Below are 26,495 nucleotides of genomic sequence, written 5' to 3' on the forward strand. Positions count from 1 at the left end.
GGCATCGGTGCATCCCATAATACACACACACACTTTTCTGTAATGAAAGTTCCAAAGGGAAGATGGTGGAATCTGTATACGTGCCTATAGCAATGAAATCCAAATCAAGATACAGCAAGGAAAGTGTTGTCACCCAAAGGACAGGAAGTGTGATACAGCCAGGATGATCGGGTGAAAATGAAGGGGGGGGGGGGGTGAGAAAAAAAGAACATAAATTGCAGCCACCATATCCAACAGCTGCTAAGCTGCACTAGAAACATGGAAACATTGAAGTGTGCCAACAGATAGAAGAAATGGGGTCTATTAAAATAAATGTGCATAGCCTATTAGTCCAGTGAAACTGCTGTTCAGTGCGAGCTGACCAGCTGCTGTGGAAATGTTCTTTGTGTAATTTCTCTTCTGTGTGAATGAACATACAGAAGAACATGCAACCGGAACAGAGTGAACGGGGAAAATGCCAGCACTAGATGGAGCCGAGGTGTACAGGAAATACATGCCAGTAACAGGATACAATGAGAAGGAGCATATAAATGTAACCACAAGGGATGCACCGATACCATTGTTTCCAGAGCAAGTACGAGTACCGATACTTTTCTTCAAGTACTCACCGATACCTTTTGTCATGTGATAGTTTTTCTAAAACAATACAGAGTAATGATTTTAGGACATTGGTGAAGCATCAATGCCCGGTCATGGTGGTTCTGCCACTGACTCAGAGCTGTAGAGAGACCAGCAATACATTATACAGCAATGCAGAATAATACCAGCTATAGGAGAACTACAAATCCCAGGAATACATTATACAACAATGCAGAATAAAACACAGGACAGAAACAGAAGGCAATATTTCTAAAGTAGTTGTGGAGTTCAGGTGCACCATATTTATACATACTCTGTGCTGCCGGCCTTATGTCTAGGGCGGAGGGTCTCTGGAGGAGGAGGAGACGCTCAGAGGGTCTCTGGAGGAGACGCTCAGAGGGTCTCTGGAGGAGGAGGAGACGCTCAGAGGGTCTCTGGAGGAGGAGGAGACGCTCAGAGGGTCTCTGGAGGAGGAGGAGGAGACGTTCAGAGGGTCTCTGGAGGAGGAGGAGACGCTCAGAGGGTCTCTGGAGGAGGAGGAGGAGACGCTCAGAGGGTCTCTGGAGGAGGAGGAGGAGACGCTCAGAGGGTCTCTGGAGGAGGAGGAGGAGACGCTCAGAGGGTCTAAGCAGGAGGAGACACGCAGAGGGTCTAAGCAGGAGGAGACACGCAGAGGGTCTAAGCAGGAGGAGACACGCAGAGGGTCTAAGCAGGTGGAGACGCGCAGAGGGTCTAAGCAGGTGGAGATGCGCTGAGGAGGGTCTCAGGAGGTGGCGATGCGCCGAGGGTCTCAGGAGGGGGGGTGACTTGGGAGGGTCTCTGGAGGGGGTTCTCAGGATGAAGGGAGACTTGCAGAGGGTCTCAAGAAAGGGGGAGATGTTCTGGTCAGTGGAAGTGCCTGGTTCCTAAGAAGGCTGCCTCAAGGTCCCAACAAGCGGAGGGACCTATGGCAGCCGCTTCAATTCGCATAATTAAAGGGCCGGTATCGGTTTTTGGTATCGGAGCATTTGCAGGAGTACAAGTACTCCTGCAAATGCTTGATATCGCTGCATCAGTAGTAACCATTATCATCCCCGTAGTATCAATGGTTACATTTATATGCTCAGTCCTTTCATCGGTCTCTAGAATTAGAACATTGTATCTTGATACTAGCATGTATTTTTTTCCTGGGATCCTCTGCTCCATCTAGTGGCCATAATGAGGAATTGTCCCTTTGTTTTTTATGAATGAGCCTATTGAAGAGCATTCGACCAGAAGAAAAATTCAATTTTCACCAAATCACACAGCAGATGGTTAACTCGCACACATTGAATGTACATGAAGTTTTGGGGGTGATTTTTTTTTTATAAATACCCCCTGAGTCGGTTTTGATTTTTTTTTTTTTTACATTTGTGGGTTTTTGTTTTTATTATTCCTGTTTGTCTAAGTATAGACCTATGTTTATTCTAAGCATGTTTAACATATTACATTTTTGTTCTTGGATTTAGAGAACAAAGGAACAGCGTCCCTTCAGATCAATATCATGCAAGCAGGAGAGGAGAGGAATGACAGCAGGCTTTAGGTCTCAGATGCAGGTTAGGCACCTGCAGGGGAGATATAAGAAAAAGGGAAATCATTAGCAAGCACATAAAACTCACAGGAAAGGCCGGACGCGGCACAAACAATCCATGTGAGATATTTTGGTGTAGGTGGGGTAAGGAGGAAGGATGCTATGCGGGGGAATCAGGGAAAGGAAACCACATGGCAAGGACAAGGTCAGACTTAAGTAAATGGCACAACTGAAGGGTCAGAGGTTACGCTAAATTAAAAAAAAACAATTAGACATGTGGAAGCAGAAGGAAGATGGGAAGAGGCCAGGCATGAAGAGAAAAAAAAACAAAACAACAACAACACAAGCTTCAAGGCTTCGGCACATCTCTAGAAGGAACCCGCGGTACCTCACCAATTGGAGGGATGACCAACCCTATCTGGTAAAACAAAGCCAAAACAAAAACTTTTTTTATTTTTTATTATTTTGACATAATTAGGAAGGATTTGATCAGCCATTCATTCTCAACCAAGGTTGTGTACAACCCTAGGGTTCCTCCAAAGTTTGCTCGGGGATTTCATGAGCTGTGACTGATTGACCTCTCAGCTAATGGTTCCTGCATAGTTCTGGGGCCAATGCTACTGGGCATAAGGAGTGGCACGGCACTGATGGTCAGAATGCCACCCTGACTTCTCACTGACTACCAATGTAAGTGGTATTTTTCCATGTGACCCCCAATTGATTATAGCAGGGGTTCCCCAAGATCTGAAAATTATTTTAAGGGTTCCTCTGGAGTTAGAAGGTTGAGTATGGTTGTGTTAGATCCTCTGCCCTGCCAGGTTTATATTGATGCCTGTGCAGGATGATTTCCTCTCATTCTTGCCCTAGTGACACCCAGGGCACTACTGTGAGCTGAACCTCCCGTTTCCCAACTAAGGAAGCACCCCGGGACACTGTCGTCACACTAAAGAGGGAAACCAGACGTAAAGCCCATAGCATCACCAGGGCAAGAAGTTGCAGTGATTACCTCTCACTTCCTGCCCCAGTAACACCCAGGGCACTACAGTGAGCAGCATTTCCTTCTTCCCCACTAAGAGAGCCCCCGACAGTCCCATTGTCACATCATAATGGGAAACCACATGTTGAGCACCGGGTCACCCACTTAGGGTGATTTCCTCTCATTCCTGCCCTAGTGACCTCCAGGGCACAAGCGGAACATCCTGGTTCCCCATGAAGTGCCCCTTGACGGTTTGATTGTCACACCAAAAGCGGGAAACCTGATGTTAAGCACAGAGCGTCACCAGGACAAGAAACTGGGTCATTTTCTTCCAACACCCAGGGCAATACTGCGAGCTGCACTTCCTGTTTGCCGTGGCATTGCATTTTCTAGTCAAGTCTATGAAGGTTGACTCTTCCACGAAGGAATGGGAACAAACATTTCACCCCCTGTGCACTTCTATCACCCTATGGGTGAGTCTAGAGATGACCATTGATGAGCTGTGAGACATCTGGCTGTCCTCATACACAGCATTCTCCAGGAGATGAATGTCCACCATGATGGTATACCCCCAACACCGAGTACGAGGTTCTCAATGCACCTCAGCAGTGTGCAGCCCCTATAAATGAAAATGCTTAGTCAAGGTAACCCAGATGAAAGGATAGGGAAACGTCAGAAGAACTTACTTCATATTCTCCACATTGCGCCCCCTAACGGCACATATAGGGATAGCCAGTATGGCCAACGTCAGGATCCAGCCATTATAGAAAGCCATTTTGCAGAAGTACTTGAAGGAGATGCTCCATTCGTAGAGGAGAGGGAAAGCCACCAGACAGAGGACGAGAAGCCACTGAGCCACAGACAGCTCCATCGCACCTTGATAAAAGAGAGAGAGACGAGAGTGAGCTGGTACGAAGTGACGGAAGAAGGCATGCAACGGAACCCCTATATTTAAACACTTCCATACATGGCGCAGATCGTCCGATGGGCAGAGTTCACTGGGATGTCTTAGCGTGTTCTTTGTACACATCACTAGCGTGTTCTTCGTACACATCACAGCAACAGTCCGATTCTCACCTTTGCACGCACCTGTATCCAGGCTCCATTTCCCTTTATACAGTTTGATTTTTTTTTTCCCAGGCACCCTTTCACTTCCACTCTAAGGCATCCATTCTGCTCCTCGCATTGAAACGCCTCCATTGTGAAATGGAATATTCCGTTCTAAGGCGTTCTGAAATAGTTCTACTGAACTGACAGCCACTGAACCTCAATCATGAAAACACGTATGAACGTTTGAGCTGTATGAAGGAAACGGAAGGAGGACAGAAGAGGTAAGCAGCTACTAACCCCTCTAAAGCTATTAAAATGACGGCGCCTAACAGGGCTGACCCTATAATGAGGGGTCATCAGGTCACATGGGTGGGGGCGGCAATTATGGCTGCCCCTCCTTTCTGGCCAGAGAGTCCCAGGTAGCCAAGAGCTCTGGGGGGGGGGTAAGATCAGCAGGGGGGCATTGTCCAGCATCCCGCCCAGCTCACTGGTGTCACTTGTTGCCAGGAGCTGGGTGAGACCGATGGACACTCCACCACGACCCCCCCCCACCCCCCGGGTACCATGCACAACTGGCACCCTCCCATAGCGTGCACCATTAGCACACGACCCCGCCATAGCGCGCATCAAAATCACCACCTCCCGGGCTACAGGCGGCAGATAGTCTAGGGACACCACTAGTACCTAGGTTACTGTTCACCTGTTCCAGCCAGCAAGAGCCGACCCCTTATAAGTTCGTACACGGGTCTGCATCCCGGCCATGTGATCTCTGATCACGGCAGTCACACTGATCATGTGATTGGGAGCCCAGTGACCGAGATTACAAACATGGGACAACGGTTGCACGCATATATGTGGCAGCCTGGCGTTAAAGCCCACTGCCGTGGTCACACGTGTGCACGGGCAGCATCACAGGCGGTTTCCGTTTTGAGCCGCGTTTCAGCTCGTTTTTTTGACAGAGGTCCAATGAAAAGCAGTCTCACCTTTGACCACAGACGTTATGATGATGTCACGGCGGGCTGTCACCCGGTACTGGCTCCGGGTGACACCCGTACTCAGAAAGCCCCTGCACACGACACCCAATGCATGCTGTTTACTGACCCAACATGCCTGCAACCGCTACATTGCTAAGCTAGAAGAAAAAAAAAAAAAAACACACCACGTCACATGCTTACTTTTCATGTCTTTCTGTGCAGGTTGTCCAATCAGGACACATGGTTGCACCAATATCACACCACGCTCGGTTCCTCTTCCCTTTCTTTTTATAATCTGGATCCCCGGGATCATATAGTGCTGGATGACTAAAATCATCAGCATCAAATGAGTTGTCCGACGCCTCCATTTTGGACCCCACTATACTTTGCAAGCAGGTGGCTTTGTCTACAGGTAACGGGCTTGTAAAACGCACCTAAATACGATTAAAACCGTGCAAGAAAAAAATAATGCACAAAACAAGCTGATCAGTGCGTTTCCATTGAAGTCTAGAGAGCAAAACGAGCTGATCAGCGCTACAAAAGTAGCTCAGGGACTATTTCAAGCGACAGGACGCACGATTCAGCGCCTTAGCGTGAACGGCCACCATAGGAATGTATGCGATTTTAAATGCAGGCATTTGAGCGTGGAAGAAAACGCTGTGGTGAGAACGGGGCCCAATGAAGAGAAATGTAGAGGTGAAATGCAGCACAATAAGTAGGTTTTTGGGGGTTGTTTGTTCCTTGCAATGTATACATAGAAAAGAACGGATGTACTTACAGCGCAGGTGGCAGGCAATGCAATACACATAGTGAGCAGCGCGGCCACACCTGGGTTGTGCTGGGATAAGGCCACGTTATCGGGCTGTACAGTAACACTGATATCTTACCGGAGTTCCAGGGCAGCATGACTCCGGGCGGCCCCCCTCCCTGACATGGGGACACTTCCATTGGTGGTTTCATCCCTCAGCTATTGACTGGCCGTAAAACTGCAGGCGGCGTCTCCCCCCATCACACCCCCTCCCCTCGTTGGACCTGGCTCAATCCCTCTTTTGTGTGGCTGTGTTGGGCCTTTGTCTGACGCGGCAGCGCTGGCCTCAGCCTGTGTCGGGGGCCGTGAGACCGCGCCGAGGTCACATGATGTATGCTCCTTAGTTCTAGTGCAGCATTGAAGGGCCACTAAGCCTAATGCGCTCCCCACCTCCCGCCAGCCCCCCTTCTCAACCCCACTCGTGTCCACGTGTGATCAGGTCACACCATTATAGACCGTTGCATTTGTGGCGTTAAACATCTTTCAACAAACAAACTTTATTTGTTATGAAAATAATGCACAAAAACGCCGGCCTTCCCTTCAGTCTTGCAGTTGTACCGGCTCCTCTCCTGGACAGAAATTGCTTCCTCTGATTTCACTGTCACTGCACACTGCGAGATTCTCACACTGTGCATTAGAAGCTGCAGCAGGTCAGATAGAGCCCACCTCATTCCATGGATGGGAGAGATCCAGCATCATCTAGTTCTTTCCTTCCCATTCTGACTATCCCGGGCCTACCTCATTCCTTCTCTCCCCATCCTGACTGTCTCTGGTCTGCCCCTTTCCTTCTCTCCCCATCCTGACTGTCCCTGATCTGCCCCTTTCCTTCTCTCCCTTTCCTTCTCTCCCTTTCCTTCTCTCCCTTTCCTTCTCTCCCTTTCCTTCTCTCCCTTTCCTTCTCTCCCTTTCCTTCTCTCCCTTTCCTTCTCTCCCTTTCCTTCTCTCCCTTTCCTTCTCTCCCTTTCCTTCTCTCCCTTTCCTTCTCTCCCTTTCCTTCTCTCCCTTTCCTTCTCTCCCTTTCCTTCTCTCCCTTTCCTTCTCTCCCTTTCCTTCTCTCCCTTTCCTTCTCTCCCTTTCCTTCTCTCCCTTTCCTTCTCTCCCTTTCCTTCTCTCCCTTTCCTTCTCTCCCTTTCCTTCTCTCCCTTTCCTTCTCTCCCTTTCCTTCTCTCCCTTTCCTTCTCTCCCTTTCCTTCTCTCCCTTTCCTTCTCTCCCTTTCCTTCTCTCCCTTTCCTTCTCTCCCTTTCCTTCTCTCCCTTTCCTTCTCTCCCTTTCCTTCTCTCCCTTTCCTTCTCTCCCTTTCCTTCTCTCCCTTTCCTTCTCTCCCTTTCCTTCTCTCCCTTTCCTTCTCTCCCTTTCCTTCTCTCCCTTTCCTTCTCTCCCTTTCCTTCTCTCCCTTTCCTTCTCTCCCTTTCCTTCTCTCCCTTTCCTTCTCTCCCTTTCCTTCTCTCCCTTTCCTTCTCTCCCTTTCCTTCTCTCCCTTTCCTTCTCTCCCTTTCCTTCTCTCCCTTTCCTTCTCTCCCTTTCCTTCTCTCCCTTTCCTTCTCTCCCTTTCCTTCTCTCCCTTTCCTTCTCTCCCTTTCCTTCTCTCCCTTTCCTTCTCTCCCTTTCCTTCTCTCCCTTTCCTTCTCTCCCTTTCCTTCTCTCCCTTTCCTTCTCTCCCTTTCCTTCTCTCCCTTTCCTTCTCTCCCTTTCCTTCTCTCCCTTTCCTTCTCTCCCTTTCCTTCTCTCCCTTTCCTTCTCTCCCTTTCCTTCTCTCCCTTTCCTTCTCTCCCTTTCCTTCTCTCCCTTTCCTTCTCTCCCTTTCCTTCTCTCCCTTTCCTTCTCTCCCTTTCCTTCTCTCCCTTTCCTTCTCTCCCTTTCCTTCTCTCCCTTTCCTTCTCTCCCTTTCCTTCTCTCCCTTTCCTTCTCTCCCTTTCCTTCTCTCCCTTTCCTTCTCTCCCTTTCCTTCTCTCCCTTTCCTTCTCTCCCTTTCCTTCTCTCCCTTTCCTTCTCTCCCTTTCCTTCTCTCCCTTTCCTTCTCTCCCTTTCCTTCTCTCCCTTTCCTTCTCTCCCTTTCCTTCTCTCCCTTTCCTTCTCTCCCTTTCCTTCTCTCCCTTTCCTTCTCTCCCTTTCCTTCTCTCCCTTTCCTTCTCTCCCTTTCCTTCTCTCCCTTTCCTTCTCTCCCTTTCCTTCTCTCCCTTTCCTTCTCTCCCTTTCCTTCTCTCCCTTTCCTTCTCTCCCTTTCCTTCTCTCCCTTTCCTTCTCTCCCTTTCCTTCTCTCCCTTTCCTTCTCTCCCTTTCCTTCTCTCCCTTTCCTTCTCTCCCTTTCCTTCTCTCCCTTTCCTTCTCTCCCTTTCCTTCTCTCCCTTTCCTTCTCTCCCTTTCCTTCTCTCCCTTTCCTTCTCTCCCTTTCCTTCTCTCCCTTTCCTTCTCTCCCTTTCCTTCTCTCCCTTTCCTTCTCTCCCTTTCCTTCTCTCCCTTTCCTTCTCTCCCTTTCCTTCTCTCCCCATCCTGACTGTCCCTGGCCGGCCCCTTTCCTCCCCATCCTGACTATCCCTGGCCAGCCCCTTTCCTCCGCATCCTGTGTCCCTGGCCTGCCCCTTTCCTTCCTTCCCCATCCCGACTGACCCTGACCCTGCCCCTTTCCTCCCCATCCTCTTCCCCATCCTCTTCCCCATCCTGACTGTCCCTGCAAGGTGGTTATGATCTGCCTGAATTGCCTAGAGGAGCCCCGCCTGCATTGCCTAGAGGAGCCCCGCCTGCATTGCCTAGAGGAGACCCGCCTGCATTGCCAAGAGAAGCACAGGGACCCAGGGAGGATATCATCACTGGGTCTATAAGAAGGTATGCAAAGAACACTGAACGGTTTCTTTAAACATTTCATTAGCATGTTAGTGATTGGGGAAATGAGGAACCGGGTAAAGTAACAGTGACAGTTGTCCAACAGGAAATCCCCTCACCGAGTAGAGATGTCCTCCCACTTCCTGTTGTGTGCCCGGGACAGGAAATGAAGTAATAGGAAATCTCCCTATTAGCAGACAGACAGCAATGAACTGGGGATGTCACCCTTCACTACTCCATTTGGCTATACATACACTTTATGATTGCCATTGCTGGGCCCCGATTGTGATGCAGTTTACCTTGTCACGGATGGACACCATTCACACCACTGCGCTGCAGAGGAACACGGTCATATGCGCTGCAGTGGAAGTACAGCATACAGTACTTATTTTTTCAACGCAGCAGTAGGAGACGCAGGTCAATCGCCTCCCACCTTGCCGTGCCGTAGAATTGAAGGGACATTTGTTAAAAACGAACGAGTACACCGTGCGATTTGCCGGAATCGGTGCATCAGCACTGTGCCGGGCACCACACATCAGCTGCTGGGTGATTTAGCACAGTGGTTGGTGTGAATGGTCCTCGAGTCATGTGACTGGTGCGGGTCTGTGGGCAGTGGGAACAGTGACCTAGGATTCTAGCTTGCAGGAAAGTTTAAGACCCCATTCACACTGAGCGACATGTATATTGTGCGATTTCGTGCTGAGAGGCTAGAGCTACATTGCACATTTTATCGCGCTACGTAACGCGTTTTTTCGTCGCTGCTATATTGGGCTGTAACCAAACAGCGATCTTGACGTGACAGAATTCTTTCCTTCCATTTTGCATTGCAAAAAAGTGACCCTTCTGTAGCGCGATGTCGTGCAATATCACCGGTAATTATTATTATTATTATTACTACATAGTATTTATATAGCGCCAACAGTTTGCACAGCGCTTTACAATATAAGGAAGGCATTACAATACAATTCAAGACAGGATGGTAAGGAGGGCCCTGCCCCTGAGGGCTTACAATCTAAAACGGAGGGGGAAATGATACATGAGGAGGTAGCTGTGTGGGGATGAATTGTTTGAGAATATGAAGGTTCAGTGGTTAGGTTGAGGTGGGATAGGCGTTCCCTGAAGAGTAGAGTCTTCAGGGAACGCCTAAAGACAGACAGTCAGGGTGGGAGATAGACGGACAGGTTGGGGTAAAGAATTCCAGAGGATGGGAGAGACTCTAGAGAAGTCCTGGAGGCGAGTATGGGAGGAGTTGACAAGGGAGCTGGAAAGCAGGAGGTCTTGGGAAGTGCAGAGTGGACGGTTAGGCTGGGTTCACACCTAGGCGTATTGCAAAAGCGCGTCTGTCGCGCGGTTTTTTTACCGCGCGATTCCAAAGGCTACTTGGCTGTATCCCAATGGAAAACGCCCTACAAAACGGCCCAAAGTAGTCCCGGGACCTTTTCAGGCGTGGGCCGTTAGGGACGGGCGGAGATACGCCTAGGTGGGAACGAGGGCATTGACTACAATGCTATTTATTTTTTTGACCGTTTTGTAGAGCGTTCGTCGAGCGTAGGACGCACTACAAAACGGTCAGGTGTGAACAAGGCCTTAGGGTGATATTTTGAGACAAGGTCTGAGATATAGCCGGGGGCGGAGTTGTGGACGGCTTTATAAGTGACTGTTAATATTTTGAATTTTATCCTCTGGGCGAGTGGAAGCCAGTGCAGGGATTGGCAGAGGGGGGATGCAGACACTGAGCGGTTGGTCAAGTCTGGCAGCTGCATTCAAGATAGACTGAAGGGGGGATATCCTGTGTAGTGGAAGGCCAATGAGGAGGGAGTTACAATAGTCAAGACGAGAGATAACAAGGGAGTGGATGAGACAAAGTCGTGCAATATCGCCGGTAATGTGCGATTTTGCGCGTCACCATAGAGTCTATTGGAGCCGAATCGCGCGGCATCCACGGGGGGGGAAGGGTCATGGATGAGCTACAGGCGACATGGAGCTGAGATGTGAACAGCTCCATTGAAATGCATTGGACAAGCTACATAGAGCGATATCGCGCGGAAATTGCGCGATAAACCGCTCAGTGTGAACGGGGCCTAAGAACCCAATTCTGGGCCAGTCTCCAGTGGCCACCGGTATTGCAGGCTGTGCCTTGTTCTAAGCAAGTCTTCTCCTCCCTCCTCCTCCGCCAAACTAGTTGTCACCCCTGGTGAGCGAGTCGCCGTGGGCGGGCTTTGAACACCTTTTGTCTTTATGGACTTGGAATGTATTTAGCTAAAATGTAACCTGAAAGTTCATCTGGGCTCGTCAGGCCAGGAGGTGTAATAGCAAGAGCAGTGAGGCCGGGAGACCACAAGCTGGTATGTTCCGACACTTAACTGACTTCCTGTCTAGCAATTTCCCCGAAAACCGATGGCAGCTGTTATTTTACTGCCTCCCACAGAAGAAGAAACCGGAACCAGGCTGCAAAGCCGAGCCGCAGAAACATCAGATGACTAATGTTCTGTGCAGGTACCTTCCACACAGACTTGTCAGCCACAGTACCAGCTCCAACCTCTCCCATCATCACCCATTAGGGTTCTTCTGTACATATCTGTGACACGCCGACCACTCAGGACAGTGAAATTAATAAGTGGCTTCTGTGTACTGAGTCTGTGAAGGTTCTCATTCATTCAGGTCATGGTATATCTGTAAAAATATAAGGCAACTGGACTTGCTGTATTTTTTTTGAAGACGTTTCACTGATCATCCGACCAGCTTTCTCAATTCAGAATGACTTGTACAAAAATTCTCTGGGAATAATATGGTGAATGTTGCTCCAACCCACATCATCTGCAAATGCAATCAACACCTAGATGTGACTAACAGATTATGTGGGTTGGAGCAACACTCACCATCTTTATTCCCAGAGAATTTATGTACAAGTCATTCTGAATTGAGAAAGCTGGTCGGATGATCAGTGAAACGTCTTCAAAAAAAATACAGCAAGTCCAGTTGCCTTATATTTTTACAGATATTCTGTGTACTAAGCTAAGAATTCATACTCCAAGAGAGATTTTGTTGCATTGTTCTATCAGTGTCTGTATACTCGCTGTAGGTTTGTTGTTAATCTGAGTGAAACTGCAATGTGTGGTTGTTGGTTGCATGCAGATGAGGGTCAGTGTGTGCAAGCTAGCCGATCGGTGAGTGCGTGAATGGTTGCCCAACAGACCAGTCAGCTGGCAAGCCGCAGGTGGTGGCAAGGTACCCAGGTACCTTACAGCCATTATTTGTCATTGACAGCAATGGCTCTTTCAGCTATGGGAGCATTATGCGACAATGCAGAATAGCAGAGCGACACGATGGCCAGCAAAGGGTACAGAAAGAACTATAGCAAGGAACATTCATAAGAAGCCAGCAGGTTGATTCAACCCACCAAGCGTAACTACAGTGGAGCCAACTTGTAATCTTGTTCACAAAATGCCAGTGACGTGCGGTACCTTCCGTGATGGGTGAGGCATTCCCCTGCCTGCCAAAGCCCCGCCCCCTCAACCCAGTCAGTTTTTTTTTTGATTGGGCAGCTTGGACCAATGGCACTTTACCATTGGTCCAAACTATCCACAGAGCTCATGCCTCTAACAGAGTATAGGCTGTGACAGCTCTTGCCTCACTAGTTAGGTTACACAAGCAGTGTGGAAGCCCGCTGCTGTGTTACCTAACTTAGCTGTCAAAAGCTGGATGCAGCGTTGCCTGTAATTATCAGTCAGCGCTCCCTCCATGACAGGTTACATAGAGGGGAGGCTTTCCCTGCTGTGTAACCTGTAAGGAGCCAATCTGAATGGAGAAAAAGCAGTCAGCTTTAGACTTGAAGCTGACGGCTTTTTCCTCCATAATACTAGGAGAGGCTCTGCCTCACCTGCCTCCCCTGACCGCACTTCCCTGCAAAATGCACCCCAAAATAACCTACTAAATACAGGAAACAAATATTTCAGGTTTAAATCTCAGCAAGTTTGATTTATAACTGGGCAGCGACACATTTTAAAAAGGCACGCAGGGCAAATATTTGGGAATGTTCAGGACAGCTTACCCTCTTTGACCTAATAGGATGTTAATGACTCACCTGTCACAGCGCTAGCCAATGGAGAAGCTGCTTTGACGACATTTGAGGTCATTACACGATCCTCAGCAGAAAACCTGGAGAGGAGAGGGCAGAACTGTAAGACGTTTTGGATACATTTTAGGATGACCACATACAACATTCTAAACACATAGGGAGAGATTGTCTAGATCAGCGGTAGCCAAACTTCGGCCCTCCGGCTATGTTGAAACCACAAATCCCATCATGCATCTGCCCCTGGAGTCATGCCTGTGGCTGTGAAAGTCTTGCAATGCCTCATGGGATTTGTAGTTGAACCACAGCAGGAGCATCGTAGTTTGACTGGTCTAGGAGGACACCCCAAACCTCTGATTTGCAAGTACCAGATACAACTCCTAATACATGGCTAAGGCAAGATTATTAGATCTTTTCCAAGCCAACCAAGTAAATTCCACATCTCATGGCACCGTAAAGAGGACCATACACAACGCAATTTTTAGTGACCGCATGCTATCAGATGTAGGGCTGGTGGTACTTGCAGGACTACCTGCAACTCGAACTCCAACCAGTTCAGCATTACGAAATTAAAGCTGTCTATGGAGGCCCGTAAAGGACATTTACAGATGAGGCAGCTGTGCAGAGAGGTGGCTCAACCACAACTGCCTAATTAAAGCAAATGTATAGCCACAACTTTGTGCTTTCTCGGTTTGGATAGAGTAAAGAAGGTTAAAATCAGTTTATGGTTTCCTGTCTGTCACACTGGAGAGCTTTCCCTTTTCTTCCTGTCCTGGAGATGCAACAGGATATGAGGAGTAATCTTTACAAAATGAGACAAATTCCCCATTCAGGGCTTATTTACACCACTGGTAGTGTGTTCCAGCACGGTTAGCTGCTGGAACGCCCTGTATCGCATACTGAACTTCGCCCTGCTTTCTAGGGCGGGAGGGGGCGTGGCGGTACATTGAAGTCAATGGCTTTGCAGGCAGGCCCCTCGCCCACAAAGAAACTCCAGCAGTCCATGCTGCATGCACTATTTTTTTCCGATCACACTCGACCGTAACACAGGCAATGTTGTGCCACATGTTCTGGTGCGGGCGATCGCACTGTGGGCGGGAGGCGTGACTGCGGTGCCATTGACTTCAATGCACCACCACACCCCCTCCCACCCCAGAGCACAGGGGGGAGTTTAGAATGCGATAGAGGGTGTTCCAGCAGCTAACTGAACTGAAGCACACTGTCAGTGGTGTGAAGCCATGAGACAGTTGTCACCAGAACAGGATGTACTCACTGGAAGATTTACCTTTACTTCCAAAATCAACCATTTCCCCTCACATTCCGTCTCAGTGACAAGGGACTAAAGAGGAAAATATAGACAGGTAATTGGTGTTCCTTGACTTTTTGCTGCCTGAGTTGGGGAGGTGTTTGTGCACAAGAGTGATACTGCCCTCTGCAGACCTGGGACGCTCTGGCTAGTGTCCTGCACAGATCCTGGCGACCAGGGAAGTCACTGGTTGCCAGGAGCTGGGCGGGATGCCAGCCAGAGCGTCCCAGGTTGCCAAGAGCTGGGCGGGGAGGTGTATGGCCCTTACAAATCTCCCACCCGACTCTTAGTAACCTGGGATGCTCTGGCCGGAAAGGAGACGGCACTGTGCAGCAGTGTGGCCACTATAAAACAAAGATGCCGCCCTGCCTGCTGCACCCCGTGAACCAAAGAGATGCAAAATGAGCCTTAAAACATTTTGCAGTGCCATTTGTTCTTAAAAGGAGAACTATGAGGTGAGTGCTTTTCCCTCACCTCATAGTTCTAGCCGACCTGTGACAATGAGACTGTCACAGGTCGGCTCAGTAGATCGGGAGGTGAGCGAACACATACCGGCGTTCGCTCACCTCTCGATCCTGTCACGGATCCATTGCCCAACACACACACCTGCGAGGTGGAGCTAGACAAGTGTGAATGGGGACTAATTGATAGGTTTCCGAAGTCGTTTGCGTAGTTGTTTTAACACCGACTGTAACAAACTGGAAATAGATAAGAGGAGACGGATACCTCGCCACTGTCATATGATAGGATCAGTGGGAGCGAGCGGGTGCAATTATGCAATCAGGAGATGTGTCAGCTTCCTAATGCAGATAAACAACATATAGATTTCTGAAATGGTCCTCATCTAAACTGAAGGAGATGGAAACTCTAGATTGTCCATGGCAAGCAATCAGATCTCTGCTGTCATTTTTCCTATGCACATCAGACATGTGGGAGTTGTTTATCACACATCCATGTTTTCTTTCCTCTGCAGCTGATAGATTTGATCCTTATAGTATGTAAAGACAACTTTTGCTTCCACTTGTCGATAAAAGATTCATGGTCTAGTGCAGGAGGTAGCTATACTTCGGCCCTCCAGCTGTGGTGAAAATACAAATTTGTAAAGCGCTACGCAAACTGTTGGCGCTTTAAAAATCCTGTATAATAATAGTAAGTCCCATCATGCATCTGACTGTGGCAGTCATGCCAGTGGCTGTCAGAGTCTTGCAAAGCCTAATGGGACTTGTAGTGTCACCACAGCTTGAGAGCCGAAGTTTAGCTACCCCTGGTCTAGAGCAGTGGTTCTCAACCTGTGTAACCTCGGGACCCACATGTTTCCTTGGTCATTAAGGCGTGACCCAAAAATGATTTCATTTCTGAAACATTTTAATTTATTACACAAAACAACTTGTGCAGTATTCAGCAATATATATTTTGCTGAAAGTAAATGAATAAAAAAAAATGACAAAGTTTATAAAGAATAAAAATTAAATATTTAAAAAAATTAAAATAATGAGAACCACTGGTCTAGAGCTTTCCTCACCCCTAGCTTTGAGCATTGTTACACAGATATTCCGATCAGGTCTGGTTGTCAGTATTTCAGGTGGATCTGATCGAAAGCCCAAAGTTAGGCCTGGTTCACACCTGGGCGTTTTGTAGCGCGTTCGAACGCTCTGCAAAACGCTCAAACACCGAAATCCCATTATTTCCTATGGGTATGGTTCACACCTGGGCGTATTACAGGCCTTATGAACGCGCTACAAAACGCCCAAAGAAGTACAGGAGCTTCTTTGGGGCGTTTTTGTCGCTCGTTTCCATTGGGATACAGCCAAGTAGCCCTCGGAAACGCGCGTTTTGTTACCGCGAATCACAGTACAAACGCGCATATTCGATACGCCTAAGTGTGAACCCAGCCTTAGTTCTATGGGCAGCCAGATCTAAAAACAGACCTGCAGCCAGTTTCATTCAATTACCCCCCGACTCCGGCCAGGTCCGGAAAACCAAACAGAATAGAGCTCCATTTTGGAGGACCGGATTATGGCGGATCGGGAGTAATCTGATATAAAACAGACACATGTCAGTTTACATCTGACTGCCCATAGACTTAAAGTGACATTAAATCCTCAGATTTTGTAACATAAACCAATACTGTAATGTGTGCCTTACTGTAATCCTTGGTAGTTTCCCTTCTCTTTGCTGCTCTTCCTTTTAAATCCTCATGTCTTCTCATGCTGGGGGAGAACTTCCCTTTGCAGCTGAGTGCCTCTTCCTGTAGTGCTGGCTCAGGTTGCAAACCTACACACAGACACCATGTATCCATTCCAGAGACAAGGCAGTCTGCTGCAAAACAGAAGTTCTGCCCAGCATGAGAAGAGTACGGATTTAAAAGGAAGAGCAGCAAAGAGAAGGGAAACAACCATGGATTACAGTAAGGCGCACATTACAGTATTGTTTTATGTAAAAAAATCTGAGGGTTTAATGTCACTTTAACATGGGTCCGCTAACTTCAGTTTTTCCCCTCCATTGCAAGACGGACAGACACGGATTTCTGCTCTAGCAGTGTGTAGCATATGTCACACCGGGGAGAATACATAAAAACTGGAGCAGTTGCCTATAGTAACCAATCAGCTTTTCTTTTTGTTCTGTTAAAGCTTTGAAAAAAGAAACAGAGAAGCTGATTGGTTGCCATGGGCAACTGCTCCAGATTCTATGAATTCCCCTCACTGCCTCAGCTGTTATGGTTTACATTTTTTTCCTTTATTGGTAGTGTACACTATTCAGGTCCCTGCAGAGCGCAGTAGGCCGAAGTGACCTGTAGTGGCATTCGGTGGGCTGCGGAGACTTACAGCATGTCTACGTTTTTCGGCAGCACAGTGCACGGCCCACATAGAAAACACTTGTGTCCTATCGGTGACCTGGGTTTTTCTCGTGCAGAAAAAAAAATGAGGCCAGAGCATGAACGGCCATTAGAAGTATCAGTTAAAACCCAACCGGAGGCAGATAGGTTTCAGGAAGATTGTGTCCCAACACAGTGTTAGTGACTGAGCTTTTACAATGTCCCCATTCCCTGATCGCGCACAACAGGTGTGACCCGCGACCGGTCAGTCCTATCGTGGACAAGCGTGGCGGGCTGGATGACCGCACTCTAACCATTACATTGTGTTCTGCCTGCGGCCCGTCTGGCTTAATTCTCTCTTATTACTCCCGGCATTCCTTTCTCCTCTTACCCTCATATTTTTCCCCATGACTGATCTCTTTGTCTGCGCTCAGTTTTCACTAACTGCCATCAATGAAATCCTCACACCCACCTCGCCCTGGCTGTGTCGCAGCTGCTGACGTCTTTTCCAGTCCTGTTTACTTTCAGACACACACAATCCCAAGCAACCCAGCAAGCCATTCATCATCTCTGTACATCTGGTCTGTAGTGTTGAGGCCCGGCTGATGTTCAGGGTACATGGTACTCCGATACCTGAACAGCCATCTTCCATAAACCACTTTTATTATGATAGATCTTATGACAGCTCAGATCGGGGGATAGGAGGACATGGCATATGAACTGCACGCAAGGCCAGATTCAAGTTCTGCTTTGCACCCGAACAGGTTTGTTTTATTGAAGAGGCTAATAGGATGGACTTCCTCAATGCACTGACACAAGTTCACTCGGCCCTGTGAATATGCACATCCTTGTGTCACCACGCTCACAGAGCCTGCATGCTGAACTGCAACTCAGCGTCTAAACAATGTAACTTTATCATTGCTTGCTGGATGCAATGCATGATGGGATAGGATAGGTAGTCTTGAGAAATAGAGATTGCATCACGTCAAGCAGCAGGGAAAGAGATGCACAGCACGCTGGGAATCCAGGAAGTTGTTGGAAGTGATGGGCAGACGGAAGGCAGCGCTCACTACATAAAAGGTTTTTTTTTAAGAAAAATGCATTATCAAAAACAACTCTAGTATGTATTCCTATTACAGTGCTGATGTTATCATAGGATAGGATATGCTGGGAATTTACATACAAGCCCCCCCCACCCCAACTTGTGGAGGAATAGGATGCGATTGGGACAATTTTCCCGACAAGCGTTTCTCAGGATCTGGGTTATTTATAAAAAGCCGCATAGCGTCCGGGGTGAATTTGTAGCCGACCTGTCAATATTCTCCTGCGGGGAACAGAATGGCTTTGAAGATGGAGAGAGAGGTAACAGAACTCGGATTAAACAGGCCCCATTCACACTTAGCGATACGTGAATGCGCATTCTCGTCAGTTTTTGGCGCCGTTGCCAAGCATCAGCCCATTCATTCCAATGGGCTGCTGCATGCGCGACTTAATTTGGCAAAAAAGCGCATGCTGCATTTTCAGCTACGAGCTTCCAGGGTTTGTTAACCACGCGTTTGGGCGCATGACACCTGTTTTACCGGCTACTTATGGGGTGACATTAGCAAGTGATGGCGCTGCAAGTGCATTGCACGTTTCTGGCACGCGTTCACGCAACACCAAAGTGTGACCGATGACACAATGTGCACACTTCAAAAAGAGAAGTGACAGCTGACCACGAAGTCAGTTCACGGTAGAAGTCTGAAAAACAACTGCCTGCGTTGCCCACAATGAGCCTGCCGCTTTTATTCTCCAACCCAAAAATAAAAAACGGCTTTTCTCTTCCGACAGCTTTGGAGCAAAAAGTATTAAGGGCCCGTTTACTTCAGATGCAGTCCGTTCCGTTCTTGAGCTGCATCAAAAATGCATCACAATGCTTTCCTATGAGATTCTTGTGCTCTGTTCATACCAGAGCAGTCCTGATCACGACGGAACGCATCAAAAACAGATGTGAATGCATGCAAACGCAACTAAAAGCACCTGAAATCCCTTTTTAAGCAAAAAAAAAGCCACGACCCCCCCAAAAACCAAGAGACGCATCAATCGTGGTAAAATGCATTGCACCACAGGCGTGCAGACACATGCGGTTCTGATGCAGTTCTGGTGTGAACTAGCCCGAAAAGGTTTAACTGACTGTATTTGCCAAAAGCGTCCAATCATATTTTCTCTTTCCATCTCCTAGTCCTTAGAATGGGAGTCTTATTGGTTTCCATGGCAACACAGCCTGCCTGGGACCGTCTTCCTTCAGATACTTTGATAAACAAAGCAGAGGTGGAATGTATTAAAACTGGAGCATTTGCCCATAGTAACCAATCAGCTTCTCTCTTCAGTTTGTTTAATTAAGAACTGATAATTAAAGATAGAAGCTGATTGGTTACTATGGGCAAATGGTCAGCACAGAGTGTTTGTGCTCCTGTCACTTGGAGTGTACAATGCATGCTGCTTAAAGCTAAACTCCAGGAACAAAAAGCTTTCATTTAAAATGTATGCAACGATTGCTACAAAGGATATAAATCCACTTTGTGTGCACCGAATGCCTTTGCAGACACAGATAATACCTGACCAGTCTGTACATAGCCTGTGGTGCAGAGAGCAGAGATGTTGGAGGGACCCAGCAGGCCCCACCCACTAGAAGGGGTGGAGACAAGACCAGTCACCCTGCACACGGAGAGAGAGCAGCAGTGACCGGTCTTTATTACAGGAAGCTCCTGCACAGCGGTAACGTGTAGGTTTTTTTAATGCTGGATTCTTACAAAGGAAGAAATACCAATAGGACAGCAAGGTTCAAGTAATGAATCTGGTTCTTAGCACTGGGGTAGAACAATACAGAAATACAGATTTATTTTTAGATTTTGACCATAGGGACCCTTTAAATAGGTCATGCTCTTTGTAGTTTCCAGATGCTTCGTGTATATATATGGCACCCGTCCAACATATACAACAGCTATAATCTCCCCCCAATACAGAATGGTTTCGCTGACAATTCCCCCCAGTACATGGCTGCTGCTATTTATAAAGCTTGGTTAAGCCAAACCCTAGTCAGAGACATTTCTGGGATCTGTTCCTGAAGTGCAGATCATTTAGATACCGGGATTGATGCATCAGGCTGGCAACCCTCTGCCGGCTTTCTTTCTATTTAAAGCGTCTCTAAACACAAAGCGAAAATGTAACATATTGCAGCTTACCAACCCCGAAATGTGGTGGCTGCATTAGTTTTCCTCTTTTATCCCCCCCAAACCGATATTTTTCCGGTACTCAAGGATACCGAATACCAATTTCCGGAAGTCCCATTAGGGAGGCAGGCGGCGTGTAAAGACTCGCCACCCGGCTTTCCGATTAGCAGGGAAGCCGTCCCCCATGCTTCTCGTCCCTAGGTGAAGAGAAAGCATGGGGACAGCTCTCTGGCCAATCAGGAAGCTGGGCACCGTGTAATGACACGGCGCCCAGCTTCCTGATTGGCCGAGAAGCTGGCTCCATGCTCCCTCGTCATGAGGTGACAAGGGAGCATGAAGCCGGCTTCCCGGCCACTCAGAAAGCTGGGCAGCGTGTAATGACTAACACCAGAAGTATCGGGATAGGCATCGGAGCATTTGGGCAAGTACGAGTGCTCGCCCAAATACTCGACATCGGCACCGATACTACCGTAGTATTGGCATCGGTACATCCCTACTGACAATGATCAACTTTTATTCATTTATAGGAAATCTTTATCCCAAAAGGAAAAAAAAAAAAAGTAAGTGTAACTGCTTAATAAGTGTCAGCCGGAGTTCAACTTTAATTTGTCTTTGTTCAGACATCATCCTGGGTCACCATCTACTTCCCGGACTGACATGCCCAGTTCTCATTAAGGAAGAACTCCGGGCATGTCAACTCTTAACCCCTGCAGTAGGCCTACCCCCTGCACAAAAAGGGTTAAGTGCTTGTCTAAGAGCTAAAATAAAGATATACACACCCGAGCATCCAGCCCAGCTAGCTGCGAGACCAGTCCCTGCAGTCTTCCTCCCCCTCCACTCTGGTGGTCTAAGATCCTGCGAGTCATCACGTCCAATACAGTGTATAGGACACAAAGGGACATTACATTGCTGGAGCACAGGACCGGGGGAAAGCAGGGCCTAGGGTGGCGGCGGACGGCACACATTCCGCCGTAATGCACAAACAATCAGTGTTCTTGGTGCAACTACGTCAGGCCAGGACGTTTTTTGACGGTGGGCGGTCCTTAAGTAGTTAACTTAATATGGCCATATAAGGTCATTATATGGCATCACCAGCATCCTGTCCCTTTGTTTAGATGCAGCTGCAGGGTGGGGAATGCCCTGGCCGCAGCTGATCGTCACGGACATCCTCTTTCTGGATCCAGACGAACTCAAGTTCGGACTCAACCCAAGGTCATGCCTAGCGACTACTGCTAATTATAGCAGCCTCTCGAAATTTTCAAACCACGTCATGCGTTTCCATGGTGCCGGCAGCCAGTCGCTGCGAGTCATCATGTCTAGTACAGTGTATTAGACCCAAGGATGCCGAGGGACATTACACTACCGCAGCCAGGCTGCTGTGACCGGTTCCCAACTCCCTCGATCCACCTCCACTCTGGCGGTCTGAGAACCCGTAACGCCGTTACATCCAATACAGTGTTTTGGACATGAGGACACCAAGGGACATTACACTGCTGGAGCAGAGGGGAAGCGAGGCTGCAGGGACCGGTATAGCAACCACTCGGGTTGGACGTTCAGGTGAGTATATCTTTGTTATTTTAGTCGCCAGCACCATGGAAACAGATGATGCTAATACAGGGAGAGTGGGATTCATTCAGAAAAAAGAAGCAAGTTGACCTTTCTCCAGGCCTGCTCTGCCTCCCATCTCTTGGCATGCCGCAGTTCCCGATGTGATGGTAGGACTGCGATGTGAACGGTGGGCGTGACATCAAAGAAGTGGACTCTAAAGTGAAGGGGGGGTGCTTCTAATGTCAAGTGGGGCTCCTGATGTAAAGGGTGACTTCTATGTGAAGGGAGAACCCCAATTTTTTGCGTTTTTACATTGGCTACCCCCTAAAATCCTATCTCAGATAAGGGTGTGCTATCGATTTTGGAGGGGCCACAGGTCATTTACATTTTAGACCGGGGTGCCATAAGATTTTGCATACATTTAACAAAGGTGGTGCGACCAAAAAAAAGGTTGCGAAATGCCGGGCTATACCCATGACCTGGATGGATGAGAACCTTCACAGACATACAAGCAACTGTTATGAGGACAGGTGGCTCTCCAGCTATCATGGAGCATGCCCTATGGCTAGCAATATACCCCTCAGACAGTGGCCTAGAATGACACTTGCAGAAGCTACTCTCCAGCCTGGATAATGGCTGACATTTTCCCATCAGGCAGGTAACAGCAGGTGCTTTTTCCACTGCACTCCTCCAGCAGAGCAACCCAGCAGGAAAAAAAAACCAGACGCCTCCTATTCCCATGAATGTAGCTTATTGCGGCACATGTCACTCAGCACCCATCCACGGCCTCCCCCGGGGGGGGGGCTTGTAAGCTGACACTTGCCTTCTGTCAGACAGAACCGTCATTACTTATTTTTGAAGCATTTAACACATTACAGGTAATCTTGGTACACAAAGGAATCTGGAATCAAAGGGCTCAAATCAAACAGGCCCCATTTACATGGGCGTGAAGCTTCATGGGTTTCATGCCTGCAAATTTCCAGGGGCCTTTTACAGCTGTTGGTAGACCTGTCGTGTTCTGTCGACCCAAATGTGGTAACTACATAACTGGGCTGTGCAAGAATAAACTAAAATGATTGAGTTTTAAAGAGAACCTGTAGAAAGCTCCCAGAAAAATCAAAGTAAGCCCAACACTTGCATAGTTACATAGTCAGGTTGAAACAAAAGACATGTTCATCGACTTCAATCTACAGTATGCCAGGTCCTACCTTTACTTCATAACCCCCATGCCCTTTGCCCATCAGAAACCATGAAGCCAATCACTATTCCCGAGTATAGTCATGTGGTAGTGGTGGTGGTGGGGTGGTCGTCCAGTCCTATTTAAATACGTACTTCCCGAAACCAACTGTTTGCATAGGATCTACAGGGGTCTGTTCAGCATTGTGCTTACTTTGAAAATACTGAGCAACATTTGTACCTAAAGTGGTCATACAACCAACTCCATGTTAGAAAAAGGAGCGGCACCTTATACAGGCCATATGAAGCATATTGTACACCAGATTGGAATGCACTACGTGGTTAAGAGGGTGCTGCAACGACTCCCGACTGGTCACAGTGTATCATATGGATAAGATATCTTGCAAGCATACCAACAAGCCTGTTTCAAAGTATCACTGTGTGATCACATAGTGAAGCAACACTTAAAGACCATGCAGGGAGCCTTACTCAGACATGCCCCTACGCCAGTGGTTCTCAACCTGTGGGTCGGGACCCAAAAGTGGGTCGCAACCCACAGTTGAGGGGGTCCCCACATGCCTTGTGCTGCTCTAGGTAAGAGGTTCCTCAACCTCCTCCTAGCACAGCAGTGTCAGTTCTCCTAGATGGTGCTGCAGCAGCAGTGGCCAGAGAGGATCAGAGAGAGGGGAGCAGGCAGAAGTGAGGGGAGGTGAGTGCTTGATCACCACAGAGCCCACACTGGATGCCTACAGAGAGTCCCACTAGCCACCTGAGAGCCCGCATTGCCTCCCGAGAGCCCACACAGATACTAGTATTGGTGCATCCCTAAATGTTACGGTTGGGGGGGTCACCACAACTTGGCAAATGTTACCAAGGGGTACCGGCCCTAGAAAGGTTGAGAACCACTGCCCCACGCAGTCCCAAAATGTTGCTTTCCTATGGGATCATACAAGAATAAGGATCTTTTCCTCTTGGTGTGCTGGAGACATACCCTATGCAGGCCACAGACATGGAATGGCAGCCAGACGTGGAAGCAACCTAACAAGATTGTTACTTTAAAGCAACCATGCCAGGCACAGTGGTGACGTGGAGGTAGGTGGGATGAGCCATGGAGCGCAGCAGACCCCATCTCCTTTTAGACAGGGGGACATGTGCCATGATGAGGTAGGACCTATAAACAAATATTCCCTGAACTCAATGTAAATGATCAAAATAGGAGAAAGTCCTCAGAGGTCTGTCGGATTTACATTACATAATAAAGTTTAGCGCAGCTCCTCCTAAAACATTCCATTAGGTTGAGGGACAGAAAGCTACATAATAACTTCACCACGAGGCCTCTGGAAGCCAGGTGGTGGTTCCACTTTCCGGCGGCCTCTTTCGCGCCGCTGTGTACACATGGTTACAAGCACGGACAGGTCTTGCCTCTCACTGTGCAAAAAGTCAACATTTCCTAAACAGCATTCTTCTCCCTGGAGGTTTTATTTTTTTTCTATTATAGGAAAACCAACACCCTGCCAACATCACATAAACTTCCATAACATTTGTAACACTGCTCCAGGCTTCGATGATAAAATATTAGATAACCATTAGAATACCTGAAACCAAACCAGGCTAGTTGTTATTAGGAGTTACTACTCGAATAGAGGCAAGGCTCCAAAAACTGGTAATTGGAGTCTAACGGGATGCTAGGAGGGAAAAAAACATTCCCTTTCAGGTGGCATTGATACACTGGGCTCCTCAAGTAGGGCTTGCTTGGCCATATGGTAAAAGAAGTCATGTGACAAGTGTCAACGTTAACCTGTCAGAAATCTAGGCAATTCAAACCGAGCATATGGTGAAGAAAAATCTTGAGCAGAAGTCAGTTTTGGGTGAAAACCACACGTCAAATCTTATCAGTAGATCCAGAGATATAAACGGATGAAGTTATATGTCCCTCCTATGTGCTGGACATTGACTTCTCTCCAAGTCAAGATTATGCTTGGTCATCTTCTAGGTCTAAGCTCATCCCACTCTTATTTCACGGTCAAAACCTATACTGGCCACAAAGGTCCTGCTATCTGACAGACCATCTCTGGGTCGTGAATATGAGCCTGCAATATTCTTGGCAACGTCTTCTGAATCTGCAACCTGACCGACTCTCAAATCTCTATCTGGGCACTAGGTCTGGCACTTAAAATGTGTCCATCCTGACCAAATGACCAGCTCCTATATGATTATCCAATAGATCAGCCTTCCTCTACCTTTTTAACATGGAAGAACCCTTGAAATAGCTTTCAGGTCTCAGGGAACCCCTGCTATTAATTACTATATCTACAGCTCAGGGTAAATGGATGAGAATAGCAAGTAAAGATACAAGAATAAAAGGAATGTGACCAATTAAAAGTATTTAATACCCAGGGCTGCTCTATATAACCACATTATTACCAAAATTGTGTTTTATCCAAATGGTGGTCAGTGGGAAAGAGTCCCCTTACATTGGTGGTCAGTAAAGAGCTACCTTAGATAAGTGGTCAGTGGCAGAAAGACCACCTTACGTTGGTAGTTGTTGTGAGTGGGACCCCATTACATTCGTGGTCAGTGGAAGAAGGCTCTAATTACACAAGTGGTCATTGGGCCAAAGGTCCTATTAAACTGGTGGTCAGTAGGAGAACGCTTCTTACATTGGTTGTCAGGGAGAAGAATGAACCCCTTACAGATATCTAAAAGATCATTGGTGTTATTGGTAACTTACCTGGAATCTCAAGGAACCCCTAGCATACTCTAGAGAAGCCATTCGCAACCAGGGTTCTGTAAAACCCTAGGGTTCTACTAGAGGGTGCTAGAAGTTCCTTGAGACTGACCTCTTATGTGATGGTGCCTTCATAATTCAATGCCAATTGGCAGATCGTTTTAGCTGCATGTAGGGGAGGCATTTTGACCACCAACGTAAAGGGGGGCTTTCTTCCCACCGACCACCAACCAAAGGGGGGCATTCTTTCCACCGACCACCAATGCAAGACATTCTTCCCTCTGACCCCCCATTAATTCATTTTGGCAGGATTTCCCAGCGACCTAAAAATTAGTTCAAGGGTTCCTCTGGGGTATAAAGGTTGAGAAAGACTGCCGTAGAGGACTCCTAGGGTTTCCACAGAACCATGGTTGACAAAGGCTACAACAGATACACTTTACATGAACAAGATACATTTTCAAGCCTAAACGGCTGCAATAAACCCGCTACAACCACACAAAGTAACATGCCGTTCTTATGAAACAAACATCTGTTGTATCTTTATTGCCATGCCTCTAACGGCTGTGAACCTCAAGTTACTGCTTTACGTGGTCCTCACAAATACAGAATCATTCCTGTACAGCGCCTCCTAGAGAAGACCCAATGTACCCTCATATTTACAAACAAACAAACAGGTAGGTAAAGATGCTGATATGTTGCCACAATACAAGACTGCACTCAGCAGATTCCTGCAAAAGCTTGCAACATAAAATATCTCAGCGCGAGTACACTCCTTCCTATTTGGAATTTTTGGGGTCTATGGACGGCAGTGTAGTTTGGCACACAGGCATCCATGGTTAATAATAACGTGGTGCAAATAGAAATGTCCGCCCCCCCCC

The 26,495-nt window shown here is 47.8% G+C and overlaps 1 protein-coding gene across 1 annotated transcript in view; it reads right to left on the reverse strand.

Annotated features, from left to right (window-relative positions):
- Window positions 1–26,495, reverse strand: part of AGPAT1 (1-acylglycerol-3-phosphate O-acyltransferase 1) — a 43,781-nt gene that overhangs the window by 12,734 nt on the left and 4,552 nt on the right. Inside the window, exons 2-3 of the mRNA XM_018555864.1 lie at window positions 12,842–12,915; window positions 3,791–3,980 (exon numbers count right to left, since the gene is read on the reverse strand). Of these exons, the coding sequence (XP_018411366.1) occupies window positions 3,791–3,980; window positions 12,842–12,893 (242 nt within the window). The 5' untranslated portion in view covers window positions 12,894–12,915. The remainder of the gene's footprint in view (window positions 1–3,790; window positions 3,981–12,841; window positions 12,916–26,495) is intronic.

The sequence above is a fragment of the Nanorana parkeri genome, unplaced genomic scaffold (genome assembly GCF_000935625.1).
Source record: "Nanorana parkeri isolate BGI_ZX_2015 unplaced genomic scaffold, ASM93562v1 scaffold215, whole genome shotgun sequence".
Taxonomy (NCBI): Eukaryota; Metazoa; Chordata; class Amphibia; order Anura; family Dicroglossidae; genus Nanorana; species Nanorana parkeri.